General features: G+C 35.6%; 1 protein-coding gene and 1 long non-coding RNA gene across 4 annotated transcripts; one reads left to right on the forward strand and one right to left on the reverse strand.

Moving 5' to 3' along the window:
* The first annotated feature begins 765 nt into the window (after nucleotides 1–765).
* Nucleotides 766–23,583, forward strand: LOC126927456 (G-patch domain and KOW motifs-containing protein-like). 3 transcript variants are annotated; one of them, XM_050743585.1, is made up of 5 exons: nucleotides 766–980; nucleotides 1,091–1,444; nucleotides 1,524–1,627; nucleotides 21,459–21,717; nucleotides 21,988–23,091. In XM_050743585.1, exons 4-5 carry the CDS (start codon nucleotides 21,499–21,501, stop codon nucleotides 22,510–22,512), a joined length of 744 nt encoding a protein of 247 aa, XP_050599542.1. In that variant the 5' UTR covers nucleotides 766–980; nucleotides 1,091–1,444; nucleotides 1,524–1,627; nucleotides 21,459–21,498; the 3' UTR covers nucleotides 22,513–23,091. The 3 variants fall into 3 exon arrangements, 1 of the variants encoding a protein (XP_050599542.1); XR_007715497.1 differs by lacking the exons at nucleotides 766–980; nucleotides 1,091–1,444; nucleotides 1,524–1,627 and adding exons at nucleotides 21,048–21,161; nucleotides 21,241–21,344; nucleotides 23,516–23,583 and having other exon boundaries at nucleotides 21,988–22,944; XR_007715498.1 differs by lacking the exons at nucleotides 21,459–21,717; nucleotides 21,988–23,091 and adding an exon at nucleotides 1,742–3,306 and having other exon boundaries at nucleotides 770–980.
* LOC126927467 (uncharacterized) lies at nucleotides 4,938–5,705 on the reverse strand. Its single transcript, XR_007715510.1, has 2 exons — nucleotides 5,490–5,705; nucleotides 4,938–5,425 (listed from the first exon to the last, which is right to left on the reverse strand). It is a non-coding gene; the product is annotated as an uncharacterized LOC126927467 (long non-coding RNA).
* Nucleotides 23,584–25,812: the final 2,229 nt, after the last annotated feature.

Consider the following 25,812-nt stretch of genomic DNA (forward strand, 5'->3'; position numbering starts at 1 on the left):
CGTTATAAACAAGTTTGAAATGTTCGTTCTACATATATGTATACGTGGTATACATCTTCCCTTATAATATATAATATGTGTAATCTGAGTGGTAATATCTCCACGTATTACATATGTGTTAGTGTATTTTATCGATAATCTGTCTTTTATTTCCTCTTATCTTATTAACGCATGTATGGGCGCGTATATGCGCCGGGCGAAAGCTATGGTTATATATGGGATTGTTAACAAATAAAAATTAATCTAGGTGTTATTAAAGAAATTTGTTTCACCTTCTAAACTTTTTGATGATTGGTTTACTTTGAATATTTTGCATATTTTTGCATATCATGAGCATTTTGTACATTTCTATACATTCAAACTTTCTATGAATATAAAATGATCCGCACTACTATCTACTTCATAGTATACTCTATACGTTTAAAATGCTCCATTAGAAGCTTAAATCTATCAAAATACAGCTCCTAGGGAAATGTGAATTTTCACATGAACACATAATATCGATTTTCTCATTGAAACGTATAGGCAGGTATATACTAGCATAAGCCACCTTCGGCATTTGGCCGTATGATGCAGCACTAGCTCTGTAACATAGAAAACCATAGGCGTCAGTTCTTCTTATTTCCTCTTTGATATATGTTTACTTTAATGTCACTTATTCAGACGCTTGATACATTGTCGGAATGAAATTTTAGTAATGTGCAAGTAATTTTGAGTAGATTAATAAAGTATAATAAGATATCAGATTCATGTACGTAGATTCAAGTGACATCAATCTTTATGTCTAGTATATACATGTGTATTGATCTATAAGTCAGTGTTAAAATAACAAATAAATGGCAGAAGAAGGAAAGAAGATTTCCTTCGGTTTTGCGAAATCTATTAAGAAACCTGTGTTAAAAAATGCTATTCCACAAGAAAAAAAGAAAGTTTATTACATTGAATGCCTTGATGAGAAAGGTATTAAAGTAATAGGGTGAGTTCAAAAAGTAAAATTTATAATCAAGAAACATATAACCTCAACCTAACCTATAAAAATCACCAATAGCGGAATATATATATTTGAAAACAATTTTTTTATTTCAATGAGGAAGAAAAAAAAGATGAATCTCTAATTATTCCATTACTAGGTTCAAAAACCTGGCATGATAGAATTCTTAATAAAATAGATGCAGACATTTTCCTTCCGAAGGCAGATAAGGAAAAGGTAGGAGACGCTAGTGTTAACGAGGCAAAATCAAAGCTATCTAATGGAAAAACATCGCCAATAATATCAATAAAGAAAGAGCCAGTTGAAGATAGTGAAAATAAAGTTGTTACTTTAGAAGAGCAAGCGACTAAAGAAATCATTGGGGAACTTAAGTCAAAGAATAAATATGAAACTAAAACAAATGATTTAACTTTACCTTTAGTAGAAGATGAATCATTAAGAGGCAAAGAACAGGTACGTTATCAACATATTGATGTGCAATGCACAGATGTATTACATTTGCATATTATAAATATCGTTTTGTATTTTTCAGTCTACGTTAGAAGATTATGAAAAAATTCCTATTGATGCTTTTGGTGTAGCAATGTTAAGGGGAATGGGATGGCAACCAGGAAGGGGAATTGGTTGAAATGAAAAGTATGAATTTTACTCTGGATTAAATTAATTATATGTATTTAATACATCACTTATTGGAAAGTAAACAGAGAACATCATTTTTTATTTCACAATCGTTTATTCTAACTATCACAGATTAGTAGCAGCTGTCATACCAGAATTACGACAAAAGGTATGGGTCTTGGAGCAGACAAAGTAGCATTGCAGAAGAAAAATACAGATTTCAAAAAAGAAGAGGAAGAAGTTAAAATCGAGAAAGGAACATTTGTGAAAATTATAGCTGGAGAACAAAGTAATAATTATGGTCAAATAGAAGGATTCGATGATGATGCAGGAAGGCTCATAATAAAACTAGCTCTTGGTGGAAATATAATATCTGTAAATGAATTTATGGTACAGCCAGTGACTAAATCAGAATATTCTAAGAACTCAAAAGTTCAAAGTTAATATGAAGTGTTAGTTTTTCATTAAGGGACATTTAAGAAAATAAATTTGAATTGACATATACATATAAAGACATAATCGGACATGTAGAAAAACTAATTTAAGAGTACCTGTAAGTGTGTTGTTGCATGCAATTTTTTAAAAGTCCCTTCTAATTTTATATAAAATATGATAAATGTAGATCGGTCCGTCGTGTCCAGTAGTTGGGTGACTAGTGGGTTGTGGTGGTTGTTGGCTCTTGTGTTATATCTGCTTCTGGACTTGTGTATTTCATCTTTGACTGTAGGTATCTTGATGTCACGGTGGATTGTTTCGTTGGTAACATACCAGGGTGCATTTGATAGGGATCTTAGCGTTTTCGATTGGAAGCGTTGGAGTATTTCAATGTTGGAATTACTTGCTGTTCCCCATAGTTGGATTCCATAGGTCCAGACAGGTTTTATTACGGCCTTGTAGAGGATTATTTTGTTCTGTATGTTTAGTTTGGAGCGTCGGCCCGTGAACCAATAGAATTTTCTTAATTTTTCCTTTAGTTGCTTTGTTTTTTCTGAGATATGTTTTTTCCAAGTTAGCCTCCTGTCCAGGGTCATGCCCATGTATCTTACGGAGTCCTTGCTTGGGATTATTGTGTTGTTAATGGTGACCTGGGGGCAGGTTTGTTTTCGGAGCGTGAAGGTTACATGAGAGGATTTTTTTTCGTTTATTTTGAAACCCCATTTTTGGAACCACTTTTCCATGGTGTCGATACTTCGCTGGAGAGTGGATGAGGCAATTGCCGGGTCTGCGTGGGTAGCTAATAGTGCTATGTCGTCGGCAAATGTTGCTATTGTTACCTCGTTTGCTATAGGTAAGTCGGCAGTGTAGATGGAAAACAGTAGGGGTCCGAGGACACTACCTTGGGGTATGCCGGATTCTATTGGGAATGTTGCGGAAGTGGCGCCTAGACATTTAACTATGAATTGTCTGTTGGTTAGGTAGGATTTTAAGATGGAGTAGTATGGATGAGGTAGGATCTTTTTGAGCTTGTAGAGTAGCCCTTTATGCCATACTTTGTCGAATGCCTGTTGGATGTCTAGGAATACCGCTGAGCAGTATTTTTTCTTTTCAAGGGTTTGGCTGATCATGTGGGTTATGCGGTGGATTTGCTCTACTGTTGAGTGTTGTTTTCGGAAGCCGAATTGGTGGTCTGGGAGTGTTTTCAATTCTTCTAGGAGTGGAAGGAGACGATTCGTGAGCATCCTCTCGAATAGTTTAGACAGGGTAGGTAAAAGACTGATTGGGCGATAGGAGCTGGTTTCATATATTGGTTTACCGGGTTTAGGGATGAGGGTGATCAGTGAGATTTTCCAAGCCTAGGGAAAGTGTTGAAGGCGGAGGATAGCGTTAAAGATTGATGCGATGAGTGCAATCCCTTTTATCGGAAGTTCCTTGATTGCTTTATTTCCTATTAGGTCGTGACCTGCTGCTTTCTTGGGGTTTAGGCGACTGATTGCTTCTATGATCTCTGAAGAAGTGAAGGGTTCAATAGGAGGGGACATTTGGAAGGGAGTGTGCAGATATTCGGTAACGTCCGCTGCAGCTATGGAGGAATGGAGTTGGAATACTTCAGTCAAGTGTTTGGCAAATAGGTTGGCTTTTTCTATAGGGCTACGCGCCCATCCACCCTGCGGACGGCGGATTGGAGGTATTATTTGTGGGAGGCGCGTGAGTTTCCTGGAGGCCTTCCATAGTGAGTAGTTGGAGTCGGCTGTGGGGGACAAGCTGGCGAGATATTTGTGAAAACGGTCATTATTGTAGTTTTTTATAGTTTAGGATAGTTTTCTAGTTGCGTTGTTTAGTTTGCGTTTGTCCTCCGGTGTTCTATGGGTCTGCCATATGCTTCTTAGTCTACGTTTTTCTGCTATTTTTTTTAATATGTACTGGGGGTATTCGTGATTGCTGATGGACGTTTTTGCCGGTGTGGAGAAGCGGATAGCGTTTGTTATGCTCGTGTTTAGGTATTCCGTGGCTGCTTCGATGTCTTCATTGGTTTTTAGTGAAGTTGAGGCTGAAGTTGTGTGTGTAAAGACTTCTCTAAAGAGCTGCCAGTTGGTGTGTTGGTTATGTATGGAGCCATTACGTGTATTCTCGATGATAGTTGAACTGACTGTTACTATCACGGGGGAATGATCAGAGGAGAGATCAACCGAGGAATTGATTTGGACGTGTCTTGACGAGATATTTTTAGTTATGAGGAAATCAAGGAGATCGGGTATTTTGTTTGTGTCGGTGGGCCAGTGTGTGGGTTCGTATGTGGTAAGGTAGTTGAGCTTGTTGGTTATTATGCTGTTGAGGAGGTTTTTGCCTCTTACTGTAACCAGTCTGCTGCCCCATTGGGTGTGTTTGGCGTTGTAGTCTCCTCCAGCTATGAATCTATTGCCCAGGGTGTCCAGGATGTCGTCAAAGTCTTCTTTGGCGATGGAGTGTCTGGGAGGGCAGTATACAGCTGAAGTGGTGATTGTACCATGACAGTCTTCTATTGCTACGTTTGTTGCTTGGAGGTAGTCTTTCTGGAATGGTGGAAGTTCGTAGTGCTTAATGTTTGATTTGATTATGATTCCGGTGCCGCCGTGGGCCTTTCCGCTGGGGTGTTGGGTATGGTAGAACTTGTATCCGTTTATGTTCAGGTAGTTTTTATCGGTGAAATGGGTTTCGGATATGAGCATCACATCGATTTGCTGTTGTTTTAAGAATAGTTCTAGTTCAAATTTGTGCTGAGCTAGACCGTTGGCGTTCCGCAAAGCTATTCGCATTGGTTTTATTTTGCTTCTGTGCGTATGAATTTGTCCATGAAGAGTGTGAGTAGTGACAGCAAGTTGTTAATTTGCTCTGTTTGCTTCTCGATAAGTTTTTCGAGTCTGGTGAAGTTGTCTGTGTTTTGTGGGGTGGGAATTCTATTTTCTGTGTGTACACTGTGGGTTTTCGAGTTGTTTACGTTTCCTTGTGTTGCCTGCGCGTAGGATACTGATGGTGAGGTGAGTTTTTGGGGTCTAGGTTCTTGTATGGTTATGTCCTTGGGTCTCAGTTTTGGATACTTAATATTATGTAGTGTTTTATATGCTGAGCATCCTTTGTAGTTCGTAGGATGCTCTCCTTGACAGTGGATGCACTTAGCGGGGGTTTCGGGGGATTTAGTGTATTGGTTAGTGGGGTGATTACCTGCACATTTTACGCACCGGAAGTTATGGTTGCAGTATTTCTGCGTGTGGTCGTACCTTTGGCACCTTTTACATTGTACTATTTCTTTCTCTACAAGAGGTGGTTCGAACTTAACTATGGAGTTTATCAGCCGGTTGACGTTGTAGATTTCTTTGTTGTTCCCTTTTTGTTTTAAATCTATGAAGAATAGTAATAGTGGGTTTTTTGAGATTCTATGTTTAATGTTGCTTATGTTTGTTACCTCATGGCCAAGATTTTGAAGTTCGTACTTTAGTTCATCTAGGTCGACTGAGTGGTGGATGTTGCGTAGCACCACACGAAAAGGTCTTTCTTGTTTGAGCTGATATGTATGGAATTTAGCGTTTAACGTTTTTAGCAACTTAGTTAACTTTCTACAGGCGTCTGGGTGGGTCGGCAGAATTTTCACGTGGTTGTTGTTAATTTTTAACTTGTAGTCCTCTTTTCTGATGTCTTTTTCAATGGTCCTTATCATTGACTGTATGTCGATTACGTCGTCAATGAATATTGGTGGAGGAGGGGGAATTTTTTGAGTATGGAGATTATTTACCTTTTCGGTTGTATTCATGGAGTCTTCCGTAGACTCCAGTATTGAGAATCTATTGAAGGTGGTCACCTGGCTGGCTGGTGGTTTAGTTTGACTCTTATTCACATTTGTCTTGGTTGGTTCCAGCTTGCGTTTTTTCGAGTGATGGTCGTTTACCAGGATAGATGTGTTGCCCCCTTGCCACGGGGGAGGAAAAACGGCGGAGTTATAATTTAGCTCCGGAGAGCCTGTTTGGAATGATAGAGCCATCATCGAGCTAGTTAATTCAGTGTGGAAGAACTAGACGAGAGGCTGTTAACCCTTAGCTAGGTTTGTTGGATTTGCTTTCGACAGATGGGCGTCACGTGGAGTTTTGTGAACTTCACAGGGCACTGGACACACGTCTCGGCACTCAGCAGCAACTGGATGGTCACGTGCTGTTTTGTGGACTTCGCAGGACACTGGACACACGTTTGCACGCCTCGGCACTCACCAGCAAACTGTTCACGGTAACGCTGTCGAGGAAAACTATGATGGGTGTGCCTAAGGGCACGAAATCATCGGATTCGTGGAAAAAAGCCTTCGTTCGGAAAGTGAGGGAAATTGGCGTTACTGTTAATTGGTCAATTTCCATGTTGGTGGTTAGGGAAGGGTGCTAGCCGCCCTTAAGAGAGAGTTCGAGAAGAGGAAGCGTCGTTCGTGAGAAAAATAGATTTCTCCTATTTTCTCGTAGTTGGAACGAGGACTGTTTGTCGGTTTGAAGGACTTTAGTTAAACAAATCTTAAGATTTATAGCGAATTTATATTTATTTATAGATATCCTCGGGCTAGCTGAACATGTACTGTGGAGACGCGTCGACATCTGGTAATCATCTTACTCAAAGAATAGAGTCTGCGTGTGGCGAGGCACGGGACAGAAATCGTTGAAATGCTTACCATCGTGCCCCGTCCCAAGTATTTCTTTTAAGGAGAGCTATAGAGTTACTTCATGCCTTTGTTAGACAAAACGTTCATCCCTTGACCGCGATTACGTTCGGCGACTGGTTGTCGCCTCGAGCCCGAGCTCACTATCATAAATCTCAAATAAGTACAGTCGGATCGAATGACAACAGTTTCTTAATTCGGCTATGGTGAAATCTAAATTACAGTACTGGGGGTATTCCCAAAGTTCCGAAGGGAAGGTTCCGGTGTTCTTTCATCTCCGACATATATATATATATAATTCTATATTATGCCTACTGATTGATATGAATTTCTTTCGGTCTCGAATGCGTTAAAACGGAGCGCAAAGAAGTCGAAATTACTTATTGTAATTGGTAAAACATCGTGAAAGGCAGACAGATACAAGAAAGAAGTTAAACTATAAATTATATTTGCGACATTGTTATGTTTTTGCTTTCTTTAAGCCTTTCATCGAGACAGCCGATCTATAAATATTAATCGACCAATTTCTCTAAGCTTGTAACTTCAAATTAATGTTTATATATATAAAGAGTTACGTATTAATCTATCTAAATATTTAAAAAGATGTTTAATGTTATAAATGATGGATATTAAAGATGTTCAAAAGAATGTAGTCTTCGCGTGTTCTTTATCATATCCCTGATCAAAGACATTCCAATATTATTACAATATCCAATTACATATTGATACACAAGATATACAGATTATTATTTATAACATTTTGGTTTTCTTAATTGAGTTATTCATTTAGTACAAATGATAAGTAATTAGTAATAATTCATAAAAAAACGGTATTGTAGTAGAAATATTATAATAAAACATATTCTGTTTCAGTGTAGAGTTACTCCTTTTTATAGACAGTGTCGTACAAATCCGTACGTCTTTGAGAAAATGTAAAAACATACGAAGTAATAAGTAATGCTTGCTAATAAATTCAGCAAATACAGAGGGAGCTGGCAAAATCGATGAACCAACGAGACTAAAAGTTAATTACATCATGGATTTCTCGCTTTTAATGTTAAGCTGGAAATTACCGATATCGGTGACCACCATATTTTCCTGAGTTTCCAAATCATAAAGGATTTTCCCCCAGGGATTTGTCAACTGTGTATGTCCCCATGCGACATAACTTGCTGAAGGAACACGAGCCGGTGATATACAGGCGACGTATAATTGATTGTCATTCGCTCTGGAACAGTTCGCTGTTGAGTGTCGAAGCGTGCAGACGTGTCTCTAGTGCCCAGTGAAGTTCGAAAGTAACACGTGTCACCCAACCGTCGAAAGTGAACACAGCGTGCTCTTACCCTCCCAAGTGTTTCCTATCCGCCAGGCAGAAGAAAAGCCTACGCGCCTAACCCCAACCCGAACCTTGCCTCATAGCCTCACGACTAGTTATTCATATTGAAATAGCTAGCTCAATGATGGCCCAGCAAACACGACCAGGCTCGCCTGTGCAAACTCACAACTACCCCGCGCTACTACCCCCCCCCCCCCCGTGGCAGAAGTGCAGCAGATCCCACCGTGCCAACGACGCCAATAAGGCGAAAAAACGCAAAATTGAACCAAACTCGAACGAACAGCCAACAACACAAATTAACACTCATAATAGGTTCGCAATATTGGAATCCTCAAACGACGCCATGGAAATCGCAGGCCCGCCAACAAACCACCACGCACGGAGAAGGCCCCCTCCCCCACCAATATTTGTTAATGATGTCATTGACACCCAGACTATGATCAAGTCCTTAGAGAGAGATATCTCCAAGGAGGACTACAACCTGAAGATAACCAACAATCGAGTCAAAATCCTGCCGACGAACCCAGAAGCCTACAGGAGGCTTACCAAGATACTTAGGGCCCTGAACGCCAATTTCCACACCTATCAACTCAAAGAAGAAAGACCTTTCCGGGTGGTGCTACGAAACATCCACCACTCTGCAGACATCGACGAGCTAAAAATAGAACTATCGAAACTCGGCCACGAAGTCATCAATGTCAGCAACATAAGGCATAAAGTCTCGAAAAACCCGTTATCCCTATTTTTTATCGGTTTAAAACAGAAACCCAACAATAAGGAATCTACAACATCAGTCGCCTAATGAACGCTATAGTAAAATTCGAACCACCGCAAATCAAAAAGGAGATAGTGCAATGCAAAAGGTGCCAAAGATACGGGCACACGCAGAAATACTGCAACCATACCTTCCGCTGCGTCAAATGTGCAGGTACACACCCCACCGACCAGTGCAGTAAATCACCGGAAACCCCAGCGAAGTGCATCCACTGTCAAGGTGACCATCCTGCCAACTACAAAGGCTGCTCAGCCTACAAAACACTGTACTCAAACAAGTACCCCAAACTTAGAACAAAAGAGGTAACCTACCAAACACCCAGCGCACCGAAATTCATCTTTACCCCAATCCCCCCAACCAATCAAACACCCAGCCCTACCAAATTCACCACTCCCTCAACCTCCTATGCCCAAGCGGTACAAGGCACTCAAAATATACCAAATAGCCATAGGGATCCTCCTCAAAATAGTGCCCCCAACTCACCTGATACAGACAACGTCTCTAGGCTTGAAAAGCTAATAGAGAAACAATCAGAGCAAATAAACAATTTGCTATCGCTACTAACACTCATTATGGATAAATTAATACGCCCCGACGCAAAATAAAACCAAGACGCATAGCTCTGTGGAATGCCAACGGTCTAGCGCAACGCAAACTTGAACTAGAACTCTTCCTAAAACACCAGCAAATCGACATAATGCTCATATCTGAAACCCACTTCACCGACAAAAACTACCTGAACATAAACGGATACAAGTTCTACCATACCCAACACACTAGCGGAAAGGCCCACGGCGGCACCGGAATCATAATCAAATCAAACATTAAGCACTACGAACTTCCACCATTCCAGAAAGACTACCTCCAAGCATGGTCTTGAAGACTGTCATGGTACAATCACCACTTCAGCAGTATACTGCCCTCCCAGACACTCCATCGCCAAAGAAGACTTTGACGACATCCTGGACACCCTGGGCAATAGATTCATAGCTGGAGGAGACTACAACGCCAAACACACCCAATGGGGCAGCAGACTGGTTACAGTAAGAGGCAAAAACCTCCTCAACAGCATAATAACCAACAAGCTCAACTACCTTACCACATACGAACCCACAAACTGGCCCACCGACACAAACAAAATACCCGATCTCCTTGATTTCCTCATAACTAAAAATATCTCGTCAAGACACGTCCAAATCAATTCCTCGGTTGATCTCTCCTCTGATCATTCCCCCGTGATAGTAACAGTCAGTTCAACTATCATCGAGAATACACGTAATGGCTCCATACATAACCAACACACCAACTGGCAGCTCTTTAGAGAAGTCTTTACACACACAACTTCAGCCTCAACTTCACTAAAAACCAATGAAGACATCGAAGCAGCCACGGAATACCTAAACACGAGCATAACAAACGCTATCCGCTTCTCCACACCGGCAAAAACGCCCATCAGCAACCACGAATACCCCCAGTACATATTAAAAAAAATAGCAGAAAAACGTAGACTAAGAAGCATATGGCAGACCCATAGAACACCGGAGGACAAACGCAAACTAAACAACGCAACTAGAAAACTATCCAAAACTATAAAAAACTACAATAATGACCGTTTTCACAAATATCTCGTCAGCTTGTCCCCCACAGCCGACTCCAACCACTCACTATGGAAAGCCTCCAGGAAACTCACGCGCCTCCCACAAATAATACCTCCAATCCGCCGTCCGCAGGGTGGATGGGCGCGTAGCCCTATAGAAAAAGCCAACCTATTTGCCAAACACTTGACTGAAGTATTCCAACCCCATTCCTCCATAGCTGCAGCGGACGTTACCGAATATCTGCACACTCCCTTCCAAATGTCCCCTCCTACTGAACCCTTCACTTCTTCAGAGATCATACAAGCAATCAGTCGCCTAAACCCCAAGAAAGCAGCAGGTTACGACCTAATAGGCAATAAAGCAATCAAGGAACTTCCCATAAAAGGGATTGCACTCATCGCATCAATCTTTAACGCTATCCTCCGCCTTCAACACTTTCCTCAGGCGTGGAAAATCTCACTGATCACCCTCATCCCTAAACCCGGTAAACCAATATATGAAACCAGCTCCTATCGCCCAATCAGTCTTTTACCTACCCTGTCTAAATTATTCCAGAGGATGCTCACGAATCGTCTCCTTCCACTCCTAGAAGAATTGAAAACACTCCCAGATCACCAATTCGGCTTCCGAAAACAACACTCAACAGTAGAGCAAATCCAGCGCATAACCCACATGATCAGCCAAATCCTTGAAAAGAAAAAATACTGCTCAGCGGTATTCCTAGACATCCAACAGGCATTCGACAAAGTATGGCATCAAGGGCTACTCTACAAGCTCAAAAAGATCCTACCCCATCCATACTACTCCATCTTAAAATCCTACCTAACCAACAGACAATTCATAGTTAAATGTCTAGGCGCCACTTCCGCAACATTCCCAATAGAATCCGGCATACCCCAAGGTAGTGTCCTCGGACCCCTACTGTTCTCCATCTACACTGCCGACTTACCTATATCAAACGACGTAACAATAGCAACATTTGCCGACGACACAGCACCATTAGCTACCCACGCAGACCCGGCAATTGCCTCATCCACTCTCCAGCGAAGTATCGACACCATGGAAAAGTGGTTCCAAAAATGGGGTTTCAAAATAAACGAAAAAAAATCCTCTCATGTAACCTTCACGCTCCGAAAACAAACCTTCCCCCAGGTCACCATTAACAACACAATAATCCCAAGCAAGGACTCCGTAAGATACCTGGGCATGACCCTGGACAGGAGGCTAACTTGGAAGAAACAAAGCAACTAAAGGAAAAACTAAGAAAATTCTATTGGCTCACGGGCCGACGCTCCAAACTAAACATACAGAACAAAATAACCCTCTACAAGGCCGTAATAAAACCTGTCTGGACCTACGGAATCCAACTATGGGGAACAGCAAGTAACTCCAACATTGAAATACTCCAACGCTTCCAATCGAAAACGCTAAGATCCCTATCAAATGCACCCTGGTATGTTACCAACGAAACAATCCACCGTGACCTCAAGATACCTACAGTCAAAGATGAAATACACAAGTCCAGAAGCAGATATAACACAAGAGTCAACAACCACCACAACCCACTAGTCACCCAACTACTGGACACGACGGACCAGATCCGCAGACTAAAAAGAAAATACCCTCTAGTTTAAATCCTTAGTTTCTACTAGAACCAACAATATAAAACTATTATGGTCCATGTCATTGTATCACGCCAAATTAAATTAATTACTGAAAATTCTCAACGAGAACTGATTGTAAATATTCTAATAAAAAAAAAATCTCTAAAAAATTCGATGAAAATTCTCATGAAACATCAATTGAAGCAATTAAACGCAACAGAGAATGGGTATAATCATATAATTCCTCCCCATTTCAAAATTCATTCATATACATCGATTTTTGTTTTCATATTTGTTTTATATGTGAAGAATACGTATTTATTGGCATAAAAGTATTTCTGTTTCAATTCCTGATCATTTTAGATCGAAACTTCCAAATATCGTTGATTAAAAATTTTTTAATTTTTAAAATGAAAGGCACTAATTATAGGACAAAAAGTTGTTTCAATTATTTGAACATTCTGCTTCATTCCTACAATAACATATTTTATTTTAAATTAAAACAAGAATCAATACTATTGTGTATAAGTTTAATGGAGTGACACAGGTGATTTGTAACTAACACTGTAGCTAACATAGTTTCTGCAATATACCCTTTAATCGAGTAGAAACAAGGGAATTTTAGAAATTTCTATTAACCGACAGTATTGTCAACAAGTTTTAACAATGACTGAAGGTTGCAAAATTAAATATAAAATGATTTATTAATAGCATATGCAGTGTTAAATTTGTAAATAAGCAGTTTATCTTTTAAGGATAACAAAGACACCAGAAAATAAAGATAATATTCTAATTATATTGTAAACTAACGAATAATGTAAAGAATTTATTTTTGTTATCTATATCACAGATTTTAGGTAAAATATTAATTTACTTATTACTAGGAGATTGAATTTGAAATATAATTATAATTTATAAGGGACACCTTTAAACTAGCAGATATTTGGTAGCAGTTCTCTAGCCTTTGTACAATATAACACAGTTCAGTTTAATTGAGTTTAATACCTTTGACCAGCCAGTTTCCAATTTCATTTATGGCATAATCTCCTGACAATTTCATACCCTTCAAAAGAAACACGATTTTCTATTATTGTTTTACAATCGCGGAATATGATCAGTGTTTCAATTAAGCTCCACTGTTTTAATTTCCCGTCTACGCACGATGTGGGTACACCGTTTTTTTGTTGTTTTTAGATACAAGTGACGAGAAATTATGAAATGATATTTTAAATTTAAACTGATTTCATTCATTGATTTATTGTAGCGACAATGGTAACTTGTTTAAATAAAGATTTTATAAATAAAATATTTAAGGTCTAAAATAATAAATTAACACATGTGAAAACATTAAAGCTGTTACCCTTATTCATGGTCTTGTTGGAACGTGTTTAACGAGCGTAACGTAGGCGTGAAAACGAAAACGTTGAGACTCTTGTGGCGTAAAAAGACTGAATTCCTCATAAAAATACAAGAAACGAATACAAGAAACGTGCACATAGTTTATTCTCGACCTTGGATACATAAAACCAAAAAAAAAAAGAAAAGAAAAAGAAAAAGGAACAAAAATTTTTATTGGTTATTTACCGAAACTCATTGTATCATTTTTATTACTCTATATAAAACGTAGAATCATATACTGACGAATGTTATTTCGAATTTCTAACTTCAGAACGATAATTACATATTTGAAATTACCAATAAGTGGTAGTAGCATTAAAAATATTGAATATTCAACGAGATGAAATATAGGTAAGGTAGTTAAAAGAAAAAAGATTGAAACGTTCGATGTAAAACGATGAAATTAAATGATTGGATTTGAAAACTTGATTCGGTTTAATAATTCGATGAAAAAAGTATTCATCCTATGAAAAAAGAATTCATGTTCCTGTCGATATATCAACGACGTGCGCCGTTACTTCCCACTGCTCTGCAATTCAAATGCAATACTCGAATATACATGGCGAAAGAAATGGAAATTGAGCAATTTAAGGGAACGAATTACTCTCGCGTCCACGTAACTTCAAAATGTATCACGTGTCGGTGTTTGCGAAACGAAATTCGTCGTTGTCCAACTAACACGCTTGCAGATGCTACGTTCACTTTGTTGCATATAGGGCTTAAATATATGAACAAATAGAACAGCGCAACTGTCACTAGCGTAATTTTTAAAGTGAATTAATGCATAATCTCGTCATCTACGTTTGACCATGATTATGGCAGTGATCATTGTTATATACGAATCTTCGTGCAATATATGTGAAAATTCGTGGTTGTCCAATTAACACGCTTGCTGATGCTACGTTCACTTTGTTGCATATAGGGCTTAAATATATGAACAAATAGTACTGCGCAAGTGTCACTAGCGTAATCTGAACGTGTTAAAGTGAATCAATACATAACTTCGTCATCTATGTTTGACCATGACTACGGCAGTGGTCATTGATATATGTGAAGCTTCGTGGAGTAGATGTGAAAATTCGTCGTTGTCCAGTTAACACGCTTGCAGATGCTCCGTTCACTTTGTTCCATATAAGGCTCAAATATGTGAACAAATTGAATGGAGCAACTGTCATTAGCGTAATTTTAACGCGTTAAAATAAATTAATGTATAATTTCGTCATTTACGTTTGATCTACGTTTTTTCATCTACGTCATCTACGGCACCTACGCGAATCTTATCGATTACGTCTTTGGCAGTGTTCGTTGCTATAAATGAAACTTAATAGTTGTTGAAACCGCTCGAAAGTCGTGTTCCTAAATCATTCCCTCGTCTCGTATCGTGTTTATCAAATGGAAAAGGAGATTGTGTTTTAATGAAATCGCTTGTTACTATCAATCTTGCTGTGTCACTCGCATAGGAGAAGAAAGTGAGGAAGGAGAAAAAAATTAAGGTAAGGTCATCAATGAGCAAAATGTTTAATGTACATTAAAATTGAGTCCGCTGCAACCCTCGTGACTTTTAAAATTCCATACGTATATTGTTATACGTAACATTGCCATATTAAATATATTCGATCAAATATTCAATCTCGTTCCCTGAAAGCTGTTCCTGGATATCTGGTTGGATACTTTACGCACGGAAATAGAGAGTGTTAACAGTAACAAACCCTCTATGTAGTGTTTTTGCTTTGCTCTTTTGAACAGGTAGATGACATTTTGCTTCGAAAAACGGATATATATACCACGGATATGCACATACAGAGTATGTGTATCGATATACACATTGATATACACCTTTGTACAAAGTGTCAAAAAAGTATTTATCGCGGTATTTTTTTCAAGCCATTCTACACCTTCGATTTGATGAAAATTGGTTAAATAAGTGTAGCGCAAAATTGATCTTGACCACAATTTTCAGTGTCAAATTGTTTTTCTATTGCATCATATAGTGCTCATTAGAAAGGAAAGTTCCGTTGTTTTAGAAAAAATGTTTGAAATTTCATTAATACTTAGACTGATTTTATTCATATTTTAAGGTCAAATATGGAATACAATAACATCAATACTAATATCTACTTTTTTGTGCGAATTACTTTACATTTCAATCTTCCTTGATACGCCGTGACAAGCAAAAGTGTAAACACAGCCCGTTGATTTTATGTAGAAAGCGAATGTCGAAGGTATAATGAGAAAATAGCATTATTTGACCATTCCACAAAATAATTTACCTAAATAGTAGTTAATTCTATTGGATATAATAAACGTGAAGTAGTACTAGTGGACGAAATACCTATGTTGAAACCTTGATTCGACGAGTATAATTAATGTGCAAAACTGTAAACATGGTTTGAGATGTCCATTTTTGTAAAATGTTTTGTACATTATTAATGCTAATGAAAATTAACTATTACATTTCGTTAATAATAACTTGTAGTTACTGTTACCTAATCTTTACCGATCACTTGAAAAATTAGTCTTTTACATTTATGTGTTTACTTTTTTCGCTCGTCGCAGTACATGTTTAAGTCAGATATGAAATATTTGGCGTATTCCAGCGGCTTTGATTAAATCTAAGATGTTGGACCATTGTCAAAATGAAATTACTTAGCATCATATATAGCCTGGCAAGGCTCGAACGTTTTATCTTCCTGTAGATTTTCTTTGCTTTTAGACTTTCCTTCCATTTCTCTGAATTGGTATCTTCTGTACACTATTTATAAAAGAAGAATAAATTACATGTTACATCCAAGTTACCAATCCAAATAATTTTAAGTAAGAAAAGAGATCTAATGCAGCAGTTTCCACTTAAATATAGATCCGACGATTATTTACGAACAAATAGTATAAATCTTTTAGCAATATGAAATTCGCAATATTTATTCAAATATTTATATTTATAGTACGCCATTAGCAAAGAAGACATGTTTGCGTGCGTTATCGATTTTACGCTTTTGCCACGCAAACATGGAAATTGCGATTCGAAATTGAATTTGCACTGGAAACGGTTGACGTTACGACATCAATAACATATTTCAAAAACACTGACGATATCATACGGAATCAGAGAGATTCTATGAGAAGTTAAACGCATAATCATCCTATTGTAAATAATAGGAACAGAAAGTACACAAGGAATAATACAGAATCATCCTATCATCCTATCCTATTATACAGGATTGCTTTGATTCGAGCTCAAACATAGGGAAATCTGAAAGAATTTTTCGCAGAATTTCCTTCCCCTTTGAATTAGCTTTTATACAGAACGACTTTAACCTTTTCAAGGAAATACCTATAGAGTGTGACGATCTATGATTTTAAATAGAGAGGTGTATCTGAAAAGAGGTGGATGTAAAACGTTGCATATAAAACGTAGATCAAATCTTTATTCAAGGTGTGGCGGCACTCGACAAGCCGAAAAATCAGCAGTACCCCGGCAGCGACATCTACAGCCCCCAGTGACAATTACAGCGGAACAGGCCTACTAACTACTACAAGTATAACTCACAACACGGCCACCTCAAACGATTTTTCTCTTCGCAGAGAATCAGGATTTCAAGATCGATCGAATATGTATGCACTTGATTTACACGTGAAGTTGTCATTAAAAATATTGTTGCGTTTAAAAAGATAAATATTCATTTAAATTTAATGAAATTGTTAGTCCAATTGTTTTAAGCTTAAAGATATGTAGGTGTCACATTTATATATTGAAAACCTGGGAGCGGCATTAATTAACAAACCTAGTCACGCGCACACGTACTTTAAAACCATGCTTGAAAATCGATATTCCCTGAAACAATGCATCGTTCTGCGCTTCCAATTTATTTTCGCACGAAGAATCAGTCCATTCATCGTTGCCGTCACCATCGCTACTGTAATCTATATTACTCGAATAAATTCTATATCTTGATTGGAAAATCGCATATTTTAACGAACTTTCTGTGTTTTTTTTTTTTTTTCTATGATTTTAATTGGCAATTTCCGAAATTGAACTATAGCTTGAGAATAAACCGATAATATTTGAGGGTATATATACATACATCATGTTTTTGATGGGTTTTGTAGTAAAATAATTGTAGAAAAAGCAAACTTTTTAAGAAAAAATTACCATATTCGAGTAATAAATTATAGAAAATTACCAATGTAATTTAAAACTTCAAAAGAAGAATCTATTACATGTAATAAAGAGAAGGACTTGTTCACGAACGGTAATTCAACAAATACATGCGTTGCAGAAACATAGTTTTGCAAGGGAGAAGAATCTCTCTAGGAACTCGACGATGTCACGTCAAGAGAAAATTCAATAAAGTGATTACTAACCGTATTACCAGCGGCAATTGTGTGTCGGCAATTCGTAAATAAGTTAGTCGTCTATTTGGAGAAACGTCGCTGGCAATATCGTCACATTTTAATTACGTCAGCGCTATCAATTGGTCTTGGAAGAAAATTTACCATTATGTACTTTTGCCCACGGCGTCGTTCCAACAAATGAATCCGAGTTTTGAATCGCTTACTCTTATATCACGAATTTGTAACGGTGTTTCTTCAAACTTTAAACGATTGTAATGAATGCCTTTGCGTACAAAGACTGATACCAGGTTTGACTAGAAGCTTCAGCTAATTAGTGCCCCAGTTAATTTGGATGTTCACTGCCACGCCACTTATGAAGTGGCTTCGTGTCCGAGCGGATTTCCTGCACGTAAAAAAAAAAGAAAAAGAAAAAGGAAAAAAAAGAAAAAGAGATAGGAAAAAGAGAAAAAGAAAAAGGAAAAAAAAGAAAAAGAGAAAGAAAAAAAGAAAAAGAAAAAGAAAAAGAAAAAGAAAAAAAAAGTTAATTTGGATGTTCACTACCACGCCACTTAAGAAGTGGCTTCGTGTTCGAGCGGATTTCCCCCACGTAAAAAAAACAAGAAAAAGAAAAAGAAAAAAAAAGAAAAAGAGAAAGGAAAAAAAGAAAAAGAAAAAGAAAAAAAACTGTTAATTTGGATGTCCACTACCACGCCACTTAAGAAGTGGCTTCGTGTCCCAGCGAGTTTTCCCCACGTAAAAAAAAAAAAAAGAAAAAGAAAAAGAGAAAGGGAAAAGAGAAAAAGAAAATGGAAAAAAATAGAAAAAGAGAAAGGAAAAAAAAGAAAAAGAAAAAAACAGTTAATTTGGATGTTCACTACTACGCCACTTAAGAAGTGGCTTCGTGTCCGAGCGAATTTTCCCCACGTAAAAAAAAAGAAAAAGAAAAAGGAAAAAAAAGAAAAAGAAAAAGGGAAAAAAAAGAAAAAGAGAAAGCAAAAAAAAGAAAAAGAAAAAGGGAAAAAAAGAAAAAGAAAAAAAAAGTTAATAAATAATAAATACATTTGTTAAACTGAGCAGGTTTTATTTGAACTTGCCTATAATTATTCGCCTACAATTATTTTTATCGACGAGATTGACTGGATAGGCACAAATAAAGGAGTAAACTGTACATTGTCTGAACCTGCAAAGAGATTCAGATCAGAACTTCTTTCTAGATTGGATGGATTAGTATCTAACGAAAATTCTAATGTAGTTCTTTTGGCTGCAACTAATTGCCCTTGCTATGTATATCACGCTATTTCAATGTTTTCTAAGTAGAAAATATCTTAATATCATAATTATTCATTATCTTAATCTTAATTATTGTGTTGTTCGGAATATTCCTTCGTTATTATTAATATAACAGAACAATAATATTTATTGTAAATATATTATTAGGGACATTGATGCAGCTTTACGCAGATGCCTCGAAAAGAAAATATACGTATCATTACCAAATGAAGTTACTCGACTCGATATGTTCAAATAATACCTTAGCAACCAGTTATTAGAGAATATGGATATTGTAAACCACATAATAAAATCTACTGAAAAATATTCTTGCGCGGATATAAAATTGCTTTGTAAGCAAGCATGGCTGCTAGAAATAAGTCCAATGTGGGAAAAACTTGAAAAAAAAGAAACATCTGTTACGACTTTGAAATATGAATTAAAGAATTATGAAATAATAGCAAAATTGTTAAAAAACAATGTCACCTACAGTTACGGATGTGGATAGATATGAAGCGTGGAATAAATATGTATGCCATAAGAACATATTTTAAAAAATATAAATGCTTATCATATAAAAATATAAAAATATAAAAATATAAAAATATAAAAATATAAATGGTTATAAATTATTAATATAATTATCGTTCGAAAAATTGTTCGTGTGCGTGCATGTATGTGTGCGCACGCGTTATAAACAAGTTTGAAATGTTCGTTCTACATATATGTATACGTGGTATACATCTTCCCTTATAATATATAATATGTGTAATCTGAGTGGTAATATCTCCACGTATTACATATGTGTTAGTGTATTTTATCGATAATCTGTCTTTTATTTCCTCTTATCTTATTAACGCATGTATGGGCGCGTATATGCGCCGGGCGAAAGCTATGGTTATATATGGGATTGTTAACAAATAAAAATTAATCTAGGTGTTATTAAAGAAATTTGTTTCACCTTCTAAACTTTTTGATGATTGGTTTACTTTGAATATTTTGCATATTTTTGCATATCATGAGCATTTTGTACATTTCTATACATTCAAACTTTCTATGAATATAAAATGATCCGCACTACTATCTACTTCATAGTATACTCTATACGTTTAAAATGCTCCATTAGAAGCTTAAATCTATCAAAATACAGCTCCTAGGGAAATGTGAATTTTCACATGAACACATAATATCGATTTTCTCATTGAAACGTATAGGCAGGTATATACTAGCATAAGCCACCTTCGGCATTTGGCCGTATGATGCAGCACTAGCTCTGTAACATAGAAAACCATAGGCGTCAGTTCTTCTTATTTCCTCTTTGATATATGTTTACTTTAATGTCACTTATTCAGACGCTTGATACATTGTCGGAATGAAATTTTAGTAATGTGCAAGTAATTTTGAGTAGATTAATAAAGTATAATAAGATATCAGATTCATGTACGTAGATTCAAGTGACATCAATCTTTATGTCTAGTATATACATGTGTATTGATCTATAAGTCAGTGTTAAAATAACAAATAAATGGCAGAAGAAGGAAAGAAGATTTCCTTCGGTTTTGCGAAATCTATTAAGAAACCTGTGTTAAAAAATGCTATTCCACAAGAAAAAAAGAAAGTTGATTACATTGAATGCCTTGATGAGAAAGGTATTAAAGTAATAGGGTGAGTTCAAAAAGTAAAATTTATAATCAAGAAACATATAACCTCAACCTAACCTATAAAAATCACCAATAGCGGAATATATATATTTGAAAACAATTTTTTTATTTCAATGAGGAAGAAAAAAAAGATGAACCTCTAATTATTCCATTACTAGGTTCAAAAACCTGGCATGATAGAATTCTTAATAAAATAGATGCAGACATTTTCCTTCCGAAGGCAGATAAGGAAAAGGTAGGAGACGCTAGTGTTAACGAGGCAAAATCAAAGCTATCTAATGGAAAAACATCGCCAATAATATCAATAAAGAAAGAGCCAGTTGAAGATAGTGAAAATAAAGTTGTTACTTTAGAAGAGCAAGCGACTAAAGAAATCATTGGGGAACTTAAGTCAAAGAATAAATATGAAACTAAAACAAATGATTTAACTTTACCTTTAGTAGAAGATGAATCATTAAGAGGCAAAGAACAGGTACGTTATCAACATATTGATGTGCAATGCACAGATGTATTACATTTGCATATTATAAATATCGTTTTGTATTTTTCAGTCTACGTTAGAAGATTATGAAAAAATTCCTATTGATGCTTTTGGTGTAGCAATGTTAAGGGGAATGGGATGGCAACCAGGAAAGGGAATTGGTTGAAATGAAAAGTATGAATTTTACTCTGGATTAAATTAATTATATGTATTTAATACATCACTTATTGGAAAGTAAACAGAGAACATCATTTTTTATTTCACAATCGTTTATTCTAACTATTACAGATTAGTAGCAGCTGTCATACCAGAATTACGACCAAAAGGTATGGGTCTTGGAGCAGACAAAGTAGCATTGCAGAAGAAAAATACAGATTTCAAAAAAGAAGAGGAAGAAGTTAAAATCGAGAAAGGAACATTTGTGAAAATTATAGCTGGAGAACAAAGTAATAATTATGGTCAAATAGAAGGATTCGATGATGATGCAGGAAGGCTCATAATAAAACTAGCTCTTGGTGGAAATATAATATCTGTAAATGAATTTATGGTACAGCCAGTGACTAAATCAGAATATTCTAAGAACTCAAAAGTTCAAAGTTAATATGAAGTGTTAGTTTTTCATTAAGGGACATTTAAGAAAATAAATTTAAATTGACATATACATATAAAGACATAATCGGACATGTAGAAAAACTAATTCAAGAGTACCTGTAAGTGTGTTGTTGCATGCAATTTTTTAAAGGTCCCTTCTATCTTTATATAAAATATGATAAATGTAGAGGTTTTAGATTTCAGTATTTTATGGGGTTAATTTCAGATACAAAAAAGTATGAGGAATATAAGGACAAGGAATCCAAGGGACTCAAGCAAAAGATGGATAGAAAAAGATCAATGTCCCCTGACCCCGAAGACGGTGAAGAACAAAAGTAGTAATAAAAGAAAGAAAATCGGAAGTACGATGCACAATAAGAACAAGTATGATAAAGTGGGGGATAAAAAATCAGAAAGACGAAAAAGACGCTCCGAATCTAATGATGACAGCGATAGTGATTCTGAAAAGAAGAGACGGAGAGAAAGAAGTAACTCTAATAGTAATGATTCTTATAAATTAAAAAGATTGAAGAAGTCAAAGAAACGTAAGAAGTACGATTGCTCGTCTGAAAGATCAAGTAAAAAACGAGACGACGAGAAAGATCAAGATCTCGATCATTTAGTAGGCAGTAATATTTTCCAGGAACGTATTCGGTCATTTTACTTTCAAGATAAATTGTACAATTTTATTTATACAGATTTTATAATAAAGTGTATTTTTACAAAAGTATATTTCTTTTCTTACCCTTAACTGAAAATTACATTTAATTATAATATGTAATAATGTTTACAATTACATCAAAGTTAATGTCCTAAACTTTATCAATAATTATTAAAAATCCCCGCGTATTGCTTACGTAATGTTGATATCGAGTAATACCATACATAACCTCAAAGAACATTATGATACTTACGAACATCGTTAAACAAGTAGTGCGAACGATGTCGAGTAAGTATTCACTATGTATAAAGTATTTATAAATAAAAAGTATGGGAAATATATAACCGAGTGTATTTAACTTTTCCAACATTTTAGCATTTCGCTTGGCGTTGGTACAACTTCAAGTAAATGAAGTAAAAAGCAAAAATGTAGAGCGGGCAGTTTCCTACATTTCAAGCGCGAAAGAGCATAATGCTGATATTATCGCTCTTCCTGAATGCTTTAATTCACCATATGGAATACGTAATAATTTGTTTCTTTTTCTAATAATTTATTATATGTATAACAACTATATAGAAAAAAGTAAAAGTAGACAAATTACCTTAACGTTCATACTTCCATAAAGATTGTGAATTGACTCGAGAATATAGAATTTCCCCATTTTTATGATTATCGTGATTTTTGTATAAATATATTTTTTAAGATACTAATAATTAGGTACTTATAAACTAGTATTATCAATTATTTTGTATTTATAATTCCACCTATAATAGTTAAAAATTAAAGTTAGTTAAAATCTAACTTTATGTTTCAAAAAGTACTAGCAAAGTCGTTAAGTAACAAGTCACTGGTACTGACCCAAATAGCATGATTGTAATTAAACATTTCTAAATATTCATTTTTCATCTTGAACCTGTAGAAACAATTTATTATATGTACTATTATCTAAGTAATTATATATTTAAGTAAATCTAAATATAAAATTTAGTTATTTTAATAATTTAAAAAATAAAAAATTGACAAACATTTCAACCTAATTTATGGTTGGAACAAAGGACAGTTATTTTTCATTAATTGAAATATTGCAATGCAGAATAGTTTCCAAAATACGCCGAGAGTATTCCTGATGAAACGGTGAAACGAGCGTTGCTTTATCGAAGGCAGCTAAGGAAAACAGCATTTATGTAGTTGGTGGTACGATACCTGAAATAGAGGGCGATAAATTGTACAATACCTGTACTATTTGGGGTCCCGATGGAACTTTGATAGCAAAACACCGGAAGGTAAATAATATACCTCCATGTGGCTTTGAAATTGAAAATATTGGGGTGGAGAAAGTGACTCTATCTAGGAATAATTTAGGAATATGCATATGTACATACGTGTACTATAACCAATTCTATAATTTAAAAAATATGTTATAGGTTTATAAAATACGTTTTGATACGAGAAACATACATTTTTGTCGTAATATAATATATAAATTTTTGTACAATATATTTGTTTTGTAATATAAATTTTTCACATAGGAAAAAACTTAGTTTTTCTTAAAAAATATTCCTTCTCAAATATTATTAAATGATAAAACTTTTTAATAAAAGAAAGTGATAAAAACGCTGTCAGTTATTAAATAAAAAACAATTAAAGTTTAGAAGTTCGTAACATTGATGTTAAATTACAAAAGTTACAGCAATAGAGTTAGCAACTATATTTTTATGTTATTAGGTACATCTATTCGACATCGACATTCCCAACAAGATTACTTTCCGAGAGAGTGATTCACTCAGTCCTGGTAATTCCCTAACAATGTTTGATGTGAAGGGCTGCAAAATAGGTATTGGCATTTGCTATGATATCAGATTTGAGGAAATGGCACGCATTTATCGGAACAAAGGTACAGTAGCTTAATCGAACAATACTTAACTAGCATGAAAGTAACTATCTTTCTTAAATATATTCTATATAAAATATAATCAATATAATCTGTAACTCTGTATAAAAAGGAGCTTAATTTAAAAAACCAGTATATTCGCTGAAAATGAAATAAATAAAAGAATTAGAAGCACGACAAGAGGACTGTTCTCGCATATTCATAAATTATGGAATATGGACTGTGCAGCTACAAAGTTAACTAAAATTCAGTGGTCTCGTATTTCCCGTTTCTCTGTGTTAGGTTGCCAAATGCTGATATATCCGGCGGCATTCAATATGACCACTGGACCACTGCACTGGTCATTACTTCAGCGTTCCAGAGCGAATGACAATCAATTATACGTCGCCTGTATATCACCGGCTCGTGTTCCTTCAGCAAGTTATGTCGCATGGGGACATACACAGTTGACAAATCCCTGGGAGAAAATCCTTTATGATTTGGAAACTCAGGAAAATATGGTGGTCACCGATATCGGTAATTTCCAGCTTAACATTAAAAGCGAGAAATCCATGATGTAATTAACTTTTAGTCTCGTTGGTTCATCGATTTTGCCGGCTCCCTCTGTATTTGTTGAATTTATTAGCAAGCATTACTTATTACTTCGTATGTTTTTCTTTTCTCTCAGATTTGAAAGTTGTTGAGGAAGTAAGGGCTCAGATACCTACATTTTCTCAAAGACGTACGGATTTGTACGACACTGTCTATAAAAAGGAGTAACTCTACACTGAAACAGAAAATGTTTTCTTATAATATTTCTACTACAATACCGTTTTTTTTTTTTTTTTTTTTTTTTATGACTTATTACTAATTACTTATCATTTGTACTAAATGAATAACTCAATTAAGAAAACCAAAATGTTATAAATAATAATCTGTATATCTTGTGTATCAATATGTAATTGGATATTGTAATAATATTGGAATGTCTTTGATCAGGGATATGATAAAGAACACGCGAAGACTACGTTCTTTTGAACATCTTTAATATCCATCATTTATAACATTAAACATCTTTTTAAATATTTAGATAGATTAATACGTAACTCTTTATATATATAAACATTAATTTGAAGTTACAAGCTTAGAGAAATTGGTCGATTAATATTTATAGATCGGCTGTCTTGATAAAAGGCTTAAAGAAAGCAAAAACATAACAATGTCGCAAATATAATTTATAGTTTAACTTCTTTCTTGTATCTGTCTGCCTTTCACGATGTTTTACCAATTACAATAAGTAATTTCGACTTCTTTGCGCTCCGTTTTAACGCATTCGAGACCGAAAGAAATTCATATCAATCAGTAGGCATAATATATATAACTGTACATAATATATTATAGTATAACATAGTATATAATTTTATATTTTAAAAACATGAGGCATAAAATTTAAGATTGTCATCGATTTAAAATTAAAATATGAAAAGAATATTCCAGAGAGAGAAAAGCACAGTATCATT

Source organism: Bombus affinis, unplaced genomic scaffold, assembly GCF_024516045.1.
Source record: "Bombus affinis isolate iyBomAffi1 unplaced genomic scaffold, iyBomAffi1.2 ctg00000119.1, whole genome shotgun sequence".
In the NCBI taxonomy this organism is placed as follows: Eukaryota; Metazoa; Arthropoda; class Insecta; order Hymenoptera; family Apidae; genus Bombus; species Bombus affinis.

Coding starts and splice junctions, on each gene's coding strand:
- LOC126927456 (XM_050743585.1), top strand. CDS start 21,499: ATGGGTCTTGGAGCAGACAAAGTAGCATTGCAGAAGAAAAATACAGAT. Junction 21,718..21,987: donor TATCTGTAAATGAATTTATG/GTACAGCCAGTG, acceptor GGTTAATTTCAG/ATACAAAAAAGTATGAGGAA.